At 49.2% G+C, this 9,597-nt stretch overlaps 2 protein-coding genes across 2 annotated transcripts in view; one reads left to right on the forward strand and one right to left on the reverse strand.

Annotated features, from left to right (window-relative positions):
- Positions 1-85: 85 nt before the first annotated feature.
- GUITHDRAFT_161760 (hypothetical protein) lies at positions 86-2,715 on the reverse strand (the record flags this gene model as incomplete). Its single annotated transcript, XM_005837891.1, has 17 exons — positions 86-201; positions 369-476; positions 528-584; positions 630-662; positions 724-753; positions 817-924; positions 969-1,061; positions 1,112-1,163; positions 1,221-1,316; positions 1,395-1,445; positions 1,525-1,676; positions 1,735-1,816; positions 1,998-2,053; positions 2,107-2,201; positions 2,345-2,568; positions 2,621-2,656; positions 2,705-2,715. The coding sequence occupies 17 exons, from the start codon at positions 2,713-2,715 to the stop codon at positions 139-141; spliced, it is 1,347 nt and encodes a 448-aa protein (XP_005837948.1). The 3' UTR covers positions 86-138.
- A 297-nt stretch (positions 2,716-3,012) lies between these two features.
- Positions 3,013-9,597, forward strand: part of GUITHDRAFT_103551 (hypothetical protein) — a gene marked incomplete at both ends in the record, with an annotated part of 7,785 nt that continues 1,200 nt past the window's right edge. The window contains 28 exons of the mRNA XM_005837892.1: positions 3,013-3,147; positions 3,194-3,269; positions 3,315-3,383; positions 3,436-3,474; positions 3,525-3,595; positions 3,652-3,723; positions 3,779-3,808; positions 3,862-3,916; positions 3,963-4,036; positions 4,089-4,164; positions 4,367-4,434; positions 4,481-4,578; positions 4,622-4,721; positions 4,812-4,856; positions 4,902-4,979; positions 5,033-5,078; positions 5,123-5,196; positions 5,362-5,399; positions 5,453-5,521; positions 5,806-5,923; positions 6,026-6,098; positions 6,258-6,309; positions 6,941-7,163; positions 7,227-7,295; positions 7,403-7,472; positions 7,515-7,717; positions 7,922-8,298; positions 8,537-9,466. Of these exons, the coding sequence (XP_005837949.1) occupies positions 3,013-3,147; positions 3,194-3,269; positions 3,315-3,383; positions 3,436-3,474; positions 3,525-3,595; positions 3,652-3,723; positions 3,779-3,808; positions 3,862-3,916; positions 3,963-4,036; positions 4,089-4,164; positions 4,367-4,434; positions 4,481-4,578; positions 4,622-4,721; positions 4,812-4,856; positions 4,902-4,979; positions 5,033-5,078; positions 5,123-5,196; positions 5,362-5,399; positions 5,453-5,521; positions 5,806-5,923; positions 6,026-6,098; positions 6,258-6,309; positions 6,941-7,163; positions 7,227-7,295; positions 7,403-7,472; positions 7,515-7,717; positions 7,922-8,298; positions 8,537-9,466 (3,428 nt within the window). The remainder of the gene's footprint in view (positions 3,148-3,193; positions 3,270-3,314; positions 3,384-3,435; positions 3,475-3,524; positions 3,596-3,651; positions 3,724-3,778; positions 3,809-3,861; positions 3,917-3,962; positions 4,037-4,088; positions 4,165-4,366; positions 4,435-4,480; positions 4,579-4,621; positions 4,722-4,811; positions 4,857-4,901; positions 4,980-5,032; positions 5,079-5,122; positions 5,197-5,361; positions 5,400-5,452; positions 5,522-5,805; positions 5,924-6,025; positions 6,099-6,257; positions 6,310-6,940; positions 7,164-7,226; positions 7,296-7,402; positions 7,473-7,514; positions 7,718-7,921; positions 8,299-8,536; positions 9,467-9,597) is intronic.

Raw genomic sequence — 9,597 nt, forward strand, 5'->3', positions numbered from 1 at the left:
GAGTTCAACTCCTTTAAAACCAACATTGGAAACATGGTTGTAAGCTTAAAATGATAGTAAAATTATTTGAGAACATCACAGAATTCTTTAAAATTATGGTTGAAAGAACATGAAATCTGCATTCCTATGGGATTTTCCTCATAATAGGTTGATCTGTATTAGAATAGCAAGGACCATCACAAACGCTGAGAGAAGTACGACCTGCACATGTATCATAATGATATTCTGTACGATGATTAACCCAAGGCAAAAGGAGAACAGGGGGAGGAAGTAGTGGCGGTAGTGGTAGTGACAATTCGGAGTTTTGATGGAGAGAAGAGGGAAGAGGAAGATCAAGTCCATCGTCACAAACTGTCTCGCTCCCTCACCAGCCACGCCCTTGAAGGTGGTCTTGGTTCCGGCAAGTTGTCAAAACTCTCTTCGAGTCGACTCATCTGCTTCAGGGATTCTTGAGTATTCTGACCCATCTTGTTTACCTGCAGCTCCGACAGTCAAGTCCTTCGAGCACTTTTCAACTGATCTCTTACAATCAGACTCAATCTTCTGATCTTCCTCTCGCACTCCACTCTCCGCGCGTCGTACTCCTGTTTGACGAGACCATCATTGCCAAGACTTCAAGTCTGATCTACCTTGAGTAGCTCGTCATGCTCCTTGTTGTTCTCCTGTGAGAAAGATCCACAGCAAGTCAGCGCACGAGTGATCGTGGCAGACCTTTTGACACACTTGAATGTTCTCGATGACCGCCTCGGAGAGCTGATGAATTTCATCGTCGTCAGATGCAGAAGAGAAGTTGTGAAGACGTGGGAGGTGTCAAACCTTTCCAAGGTCCTCTGCAACGACGTTGATCATCTTTGTTGTCTCATCGAGCTCGTGGCTAATCTTTTCCAGCTCGTCCAAGTCAAAGGCAAAATGTACATCAGGGTCCTGCCCTGTCCTGTGAGAACGAGCAAGACAGCGACATCTCTCACGTTGACGTTCTTGTGAGGTCGTTTCAAGGCCATCAGCCGGACCATTAGCTGCGATATTCTCTGCTCTTCTTCTTGTGCGAAACTTCGCAAGTACTATCAACTTCGTCAACTTTCCCTTCGCGACCAGGGAGACTTGGTATAACCTGGCTGAGATCTCTCTTCTCCTTGAAAGAATGCTCCAGAGCTTGAAGGGAGCTGATGTCAGCAAGCTTCAGCACAATAGAAGATAAGACTGGCTGTGTGCGGTATCACTCGGAGTTTCTGATGGTGTACTCAGGGGCTTTCGAATCTTCGGGTAGTTGCTCAACCGCACTTGACAGTGAGAGCTGAGAATGGTTGCTGGAAGACCTGCAAACATCGAATCATCCAACAGTTTTCCATGCCCAACGACAAGCTCCTTTCCTTGCCATGTCGGTCTGTAACGACCCCAAATCAGCAGTGACGACGAAATCCTTTGCACCCTGGTTGAGGAATGACCTGCCGTGAACGGTGAGTTAGTGGATCAGAAGGCGCATGTGGCAAGGTGGGGAGAAGATGAAGGCAGGTATATCTCTACCTTCTCGTCATGTACCCTCGTACAATCGCCTGCAATCTGGCTGCATTCTTCCACCTGACTTGCGGATCTTTCCTGTGGAACAGCTTTTCACGTTCCAGATCTGACATGACGGATTCCATTCCATCCAAGGAGGCGAGCTCACTTGTGGAGTCCTGTGCACAATCAGAAGCTTGTCAGTCCATGTTGACATGAACTAGACAGCAATCACACCATCATCGTGTGGCTGATATCGTTGTCGGATGCCGCCATGATGGCGGTGCTGAAGCTGTCGGTGAATGCGCTCTTCTCCGATCTGCTCGTTGATTGTCATTGCAGCATCGTTGCATGCGAGGACTCGAACATCAGACGGGAGGGCATGCCGCCAGACGTAGGATACGGCGAATAAGCTGAATGGAACTGCAGTCTCCTGCTGCATAAAAGAAATAAGAGCCATGGGTTGTCTTAATGGAGCCATGAAAGAAAAGAAAACATACTTGGCAGATCTGAGAGACGACAGATTATCTCGCCACAAGTCAAAGTCTTGATGATTCTGAAAATTTGATCAAGGTGGGTCAAAGTCGGAAGACAGGAAGCGTATTGTACTTGGGCGCAGAGGTATAGAGACGAGACGCCGGGTCCGCTTTGGTCGTCGTAGGTGATTGAGATGCACAGGTCCTCGTCCTCAGTCCCGTGGCCTACTGAATGCTTACGAACGGTGCGAGGATAATGGAACGGGAGGAGGGGGACAGGAGGAGAGGACAGGGGGAGACGAGTGAGGAGAATAAGAGGATAGAAGAGGGTGAAAGGAGCGGGAAAGGAGATGATGGTGAAAGAGCAGGACCTGGGTGGTTCGATGACTCCTCCTGGGCTCCAAAGCAGATGGATCTCATGTCCTGAACGTAGACCTTCCTTTCCTTTCTCAGAGAGATCCATGACGGCTGCTTCCAGGTCAGTGCCAGGCCATGTTTGGAGTACTTCAGCTGTCGCTCTATCAGAACACAAGAGCAGGCCTTTCCTATCAGAACCTGGAAGACTCTCAGATGGCGGGAGTGAGACAAGTCCCTCCTGTTCGAGACTTCAGCATAAGAGTTGGAGGAGCCAGAGGAGGAAGCATTACCTTGTGCTGCTGTACTTGTACAGCAAACTTCCCTCCCTGACAGTCTTAAGTTTGGACAGCAACATTGCGACAAGAGGATCTCACTTGTCCGACATGTCGGCAGCTTGGCGGTGGGGCTACACGTTCTTCCTTCCTTCCATCTCTTGCTTCTCCCTTCCATCACCCGGTGCTGCCATTCCCCTGCTTGGTTCCCTCTTCCACTTTTCGCTATTTACATGTGGTGTTCTGCAGAATATTCCTATCCATCACCGAGGCAAGCTTGATAAGCTTAGCTTTTACCTTTGATGAGTAAAATCGCCTTGTCAAGCCGTAGATCTTTTTCTGGTTGGTCTCAATGCTGCGTCGAAACCGAAACCAACATGGCAGGCTCGGAATGAGATGCTGAGACTAGGATGAAGAGAAGGGACTTCACTCGTCCTGCCAGGACAAGCGGCACCATCAGAGTCTCGACTGTGCTGCTCCTGCTCTCTTGGTCGCTGTGCTCCGTTGGAGCATATGACGAAGTGGATATGGGAAACATCGTACAGGTTCATGCCTCTCCCTGCCGTAGTTTCTGCTCATGATCATCCGCAGAACTTGGGCAAGATGGTGACCTTCTTCTCCTGCGAAGTTGCTGGAGGGGGTGACCTCGACTTGTGCGTAGCAAGAGGTGGGTCCGCCCCGAATCGTTCATGCAAGTGAACTCAGGTTGCAGGAGCAAACCTGTCCCAGAGATCTCCGAACATGCAGTCGATGATGGAGGGGTTGGCGACTCCAAGTTCTGGTTCGTGTGGAAGGGGGAGGAAGGGCAGGGAGGAGTTGAGCAAGGGAGGCAGGGTCAGTGATGTACGAACGGACCCTTGTGAACGGCACCAGTAAGTGTATAACTGGGTTGACGGCAGCTGATGACTGAGATGCTGATCAGATGTCTCCAAGATCATGATCGATAGGAGCTCGTCTCCCTTGAAGGAATCGGCGAGCATCGTAGCCAGCATGGTGTTGCGATTGCGATGGAGTCTGATTGTGGTGGTTGAAATCTTTCTTGACATCAGGCCAAAGACATCGACAATATGCCGAGTGTTAGCAAGAATCAGCCGTTGCAGAGCTTCGGGGCTACATGGAATGTAATCAATCATACTTGTCACTTCGATCATGCCGGTGATTGTTCGGATATTCCAGTTGAAAGGAAATGCCAGCGGGTTTCTAAAGGTGAAAAAGAGGAAGAAGCGTTTCTATGATTGCTGAGATTGAATTCTGTCAAGGACGTTCCAGTAGACTTCTCTTCCTGTGGGTTCTACCCTCCGTCCTACTACGAGAGTGAAGACCATTTCTCTCCCCGTGCTCGCACTGACGTGGGAGCCAGATCTGACTGAAGGCGTCAAGTACGCGTTATTGCAAGAGACAAAAGCCTCGGGGGAATGGTGCTCGACGTTGAGGGTGCGTGAAGGCGGAGAGGGTCGAAAGTTGAAGGTTGACCCTCGAGCAACAGAAGTATGACAGCTCCAGCCTTCATGTCGGTTTCCGGTATTTCTCAACAACGTCGGGAGTCTTTACATCGTACCCGGGTGAAGATTCATGATTGTTGCAACGCGGGTTTTCCTTGATCTCGTGTTGGTAACCCTAATTTAAGTTCCTTCTATTTTCTCTGATTTGATCTGTTGAGAAGCTGTCATGTGTCTTTCACATCACATTGATCATAATCATCATACAAAAGCGCTGCAAGCAAAAATCTGTGAACTTGCCCTGCTGACTGTCTGCTGGTTTCAGCGTCATCTTGGACGTTTCCACTTGCGTATTTCAACTCAATGCTGCAGCCTGTCAGACTGCCAAATCAGGTGAGGTTTCGAACTGGTCTTGTACATATGACTGTGACGATGACAGGAAATATTTGACGCAAGACGAGACTTGTGGTTTTCGTTCTCATCATCCCGTCCCAAGGACGTCTTCCTTGTAGTCGACAACTCTCCCTCCCTCGACAGGTCCTGCAAATTAGTCAGTTTGCGACCTAATGGACTACGACAGCTCCAGCTGGTCACAAGTGAGGGCAACGGTTAAGAACATCTTGAACTACCTTGTTACACCTCTTGACACTGTTGGAATGATTCTTCAAGATGGAAAGCAGGTGAACGATCGACTTTTATCTTCATGCCTCACATTCCTCTTGTGTGCTTTTCTGCCTTCCCATCTCAATGACCTCTGTTTCGTCCTTCAGCCACCGTGCGCTTCTGAGACGATGGTCATTGCGACTCCGGAAATGGTGATTTGCTGTAAACTTCAGCATTGACGGTGACAATTTTTCAAGATATCCTCCCTCTCTTCTTGGTTCGAATCAACAACTTTGAGTTCTGGACAGGCATACGTTCCCAACGTCCTTCAGACTGTAGGAGCTGCTGAAGGGGAACCTGTTTCTTCTCCAATAACAATACTCTGCAGACTTGTCAGCTGCTGCTGGATGCGCGAGACAAGAACTTGTCGTCAGGTCTGTTCCCTGGTGTCCGTTACAAGGAGCTGAAAGATCTCAAGGGCCTCAATACCTTGTCTTCATCTCCGACGGCGTCTTGAACAATTTTGAGTTTTCCTGCAAACAAGAACTGGAGGTGCCTGATAAGAACGAGAGTTGCCGTGAAAGTTACCAGGCTCGCAGTCTCGAAATATGACACACCCGGTGAATGGGCTGTTGTTCATCACACTATCCGTCGGCAATCAGGGCAATGTAAAGACTTGATGTGCAGACTTGGCCTCGAGTGATCTTACTATGTCAGATGCTAGAGCAGCTGTCCTGCAAGTCAAATGGGATGTGGTGATTTTGGAAATGACAACCTGACTTGACGTGACTTCTTTCATGGTTGGCAGGTGGAATGTTCCAACAAGCACTGTAGACATGTTCGTTGTCTTCTCTTCCTTCATCCGAGATTTTACTCGGTGATGAACAAGAGGAGGAACTTGCTTGCCTTTCCTTATTGTTCTCTACTCCTTCCTTCCGACCTTCTACCTCCTCTCCTCTCCTCTCCTCTCCTCTTCTCTCCTCTTCTCTCCTCTCACGTCCCCTCCCTCTTTTCCTTTCATCGCCTCTCATCACATCTCACCTCACCTCACCTCATCCCATCCCATCTTCTCATACATTCTCACATCATTTCATCTGTTCTCATGTATCCCCCGCTCTTGTGCTCGTCAGAATTTTGCTCTTCACACACAATTGCCATCAGGTTTGTCACAACGACGCAGACCGCCAACACGACAGATAGCATAGCAGCTGTGACTTTCCTTCCTGTTCGCTCAAGATCCTTCAACATCCCCCGGCCACTTCTCACTGTGGCCAAGTCGGTTTTCAACACCAGGTTGACACCAGCACGTTTTACAGGAGTTGTTGTAAGTACTCTGCATGATGGAAGTACTTGCGGTCATTCACTCTAATGACACTGACAGGCGATTGATGTTGATCTCAACGATGTCATCTCAACTTTCCTGCAAGCTCGGGCCTCCATCGATCTCTATTTTGGTTCGTCTTTGTGTTACCAATCAGCGTCACATCTCGAAACTATATCTGTCTAAGCTGAAATACTCGTCAAACCCCCCCATCTGTCTCTTTCGACATATCATCACAAATGCGCAGCATCTTGTCTTCAAAATGTTCACGTCTGACAGATTGTATTTTCAGAATCCTTCATCCTGTACCTCAAAGGCAACTCTGGGGGCCTGTTGTCTCACAGGTGATATTATGAAATGCGCAGAACAAAGAGCGAATTTGTTTACAGCTGGGGGAGATTCTACCCGAAGATAGCATCAAACACAAGTGAACGCAGATTCGTCATGGTGAGATCCGATCATTGCATTTTCCTCATGTTGTGAATACTTCTTTCGTGCTACTTCAAACTTCTACTTCACATCTCTACTTTTTCTTCTGCTTTTCACGTCTTCTTCTTCTTCACTTCTACTTCTGATATCCACGCCCAACCTCCTTTTTGCACTCCTTTTGTTCATGGTTATTTTCACTCCTTGTCATTGTTTCATTTTTACTGCTTCTTCTTTTCACTTGTCCTGCTTCTTACTCCCTGCAACTCCTCGTCTATCAGGCCGACAACGTGGTTGATCTCGAAGGCAGTAACTTCATTTCTTCGGGCATTTACCGTCGAATCTTAAGGGAACCTCAAGGCTTCGCGAGCATGCAGCGACATCGATGGGTTCAGGTGGAGCAGAGCTGGGGATGGGAGGATGTCTTCAAAATCTCATTTGACAAGTGTGTGCTCTTGACAGGTGGGGGATAAAATCTTAGACAACTATCAGACCATGAGCTACTTCTGGATGAGGTCAAGAATTATCTTGCTGTTGGAGGATGCTCAGCGTTGTCGTTGTGATTGATTCATGGATTGATGATGACAATGTTGTTGTTGAAGATGTTAGTGATGTTGATGTTGTTGGTGTTGTTGATGTTGATGTTGTTGGTATTGTGTTGTTGATGAAGATGAAGATGATGATGATGATGATGATGATGATGATGATGATAATTCTATTCAGAATCCCATCTATGGACTTTGCGCTTGTCTCAGTCATTCCAGGGCAGTACGTAAGCCATGGCAACTTTGCTATCAGTTGTATCGAGTGATATCTTGCTATCTTGCTGCTTCAGATCGACGTCAAAGACGGTCTCATGCTCATCGAGACTCTTGCAGCGCCTCCGACATGCGACAAGATCACCGTGAGCCTTTTCCTGACATGATGAAAACTTTTGACATGATGAAAACTTTGACATGATGAAACCTTTGACAAGCTCGGATTTCTGGCTGCACTGACTTCGTGTTCCAGGATTTCTCATACCCTCCTCCTTCCTGCTGGACTCCGAACTCTCTCAACTTTCATCGACTCGATCTCATCGGTCAGTTTGCGCATTCTCTGCCCACATGACATGTCGTATCAGGCCTGTCCCTTCCGGACTACGACAGTGATCGGCGGGTAGCAACGTCGTCAAGCACGTTCTTCTTGGCTCCTCGCAGCTTCAACTCGCCTCATCTGTACCTGCAGACTCCCTGGAAGGTCTCGCAAGTCATCAGCATGCAGCAACTTGTTAATGTGCAGACGGAAGATGCGACTAAGGTTGACCCGACGACTCTGGGAGGTGGGGTAACGAGGACAGCCTTGCGGTGCCTCCGAGTCAGTTCCAGAATCGCTAATTTCTGGTTGGAATCTTTGACAATTTTGTCGTTTCCGTCGTTGTCGTCGTCATCATCATCTCAATCATCATCTCAATCATCATCTCAATCATCATCTCAATCATCATCTCAATCATCATCTCAATCATCGTCATCTTTACAAGACAACATTCAGTCAATATTCTTCGCATGTGAAGAAGGCGTCATGCTCATCTTTCCCGGTCAAATCTTCGACGACTTCATGGACCCAACGACTCAGGGCTGGTACCTCGATACCGTCAGGCTGGCCGACAAGCTCGTTGTCGCTCCTCCTCGACTTGTCTCTGCGTCAAACCCGACCTCTTTCTTCCTCAACGGGCAGGGGCTTGTCATCACCGTCACAACAACCGTCAAGCACTCCAAGAATGCAAAGACGACTTTCTTGCCGGCCGATGCAGCAGCAGGACGACTGTTCGGAGTGATCGGAGTCAACCTGACATATGATACGTTCGTCGATCAATTTATCCAGTCTACGTCTTCCTCTCAGGACCGAAAGTTGGGATGCAAAGACAGGTCTTGAAAATACCCTCGCTCCCTCTCTCCTCTCCTCTCCTCACCTATCCTCTCCTCTCCTCTCCTCTCCTATCCTCTCCCCCTTCCTCCCCTCCTTTCCCTTACTACCCTATCCCATCCCATCCCATCCTCTTCTCTCCCGTCCTCTCCTCTCCTCTCCTCTCCTCTCCTCTCCTCTCCCGTTGAATTAAACTCCTCTCCCTCTCAACTTCCTCCCCTACGACTCACCTTGCTTCAGGCCTCAAGTAGCATGCTACATGATCGATGAAGCAGGGTACATCATCGTCAGCCCACAGGCCATCGACATGAGGTTGAAAGGGCATAACTTGTCATTTCCTTCCCCATCCTCCTCCTCCTCCTCCTCCTCCTCTTCCTCCTCCCTTTCTCCCTCTCACATCACCATCGTGGAGCCTCTAGTGGTGGAGCAGCTTCTGCTTGAGGGAGTCATGGTCAACAGCAAGCAAGTGCAAGAGGACCTGTACGCCTCTTCCTTCTCCGTTAACCTGTCCTCCCTCGGCGACCTCCGTCAGCAGACTCCGACTGGGTCTCGCAAGATTGGCAGGGGCGTCCGCTTCAACGCAAGCACCACCACTTCCTCCTCTGCAGTATCCCGCATCTCCTTTCTGGAGCTGGAGGGGACCAATGCCTTCCTCCTCGTCATCGAAGGGATGGAGCAGCAGCAGCAGCAGCAGCAGCAGCAGCAGACATACTGCGGTCCGCTGTCCTCCACATGCCCGGACGTGTCGCAGCCGATAGCCGTGAAGGTGAAAGTCAGCTCGTGCTCTTCCTTGGCTCATCAAATGATCCCCGAACAAGACAAGAACGTCAAGGAGTCTTCCTTTCTCGACCTCTCCCTCCTCGACCTTCCCTTCTTCCGCAGGACTTACACTCGCATCTCCGGCAGCACCATGAGCTGCTTCATCAGCCTTCCCCTCTATGCGCAGTGGCTGCTGGCCTGGGCCGCGATCCTCGTCTGCTTCTCCTGTGCGCTGGCTCGCGTCCTTGTACGTCGGAGGAACCGCCAGAAGAAGGCGATGGAGGTGCAAGAGAAGCTGGGAGAGAAGGAAGAGAACGCTGCTAAGAAGGGAGCGAAAGTTGAGGAGGAGCAACAGTTGCAGGACGCATCAAAGATGGCGAAGAAGGTTCAGGCCAAGAGGTTCGACTACAGGTAAGGCTGCAAGATTCTCCCTCATCACTTTCTCATCATCATCATCATCATCATCATCATCATCATCATCATCATCATCATCATCATCATCATCATCATCATCATCATCATCATCATCATCATCATCATCA

Source organism: Guillardia theta (genome assembly GCF_000315625.1).
Source record: "Guillardia theta CCMP2712 unplaced genomic scaffold GUITHscaffold_13, whole genome shotgun sequence".
NCBI lineage: Eukaryota > Cryptophyceae > Pyrenomonadales > Geminigeraceae > Guillardia > Guillardia theta.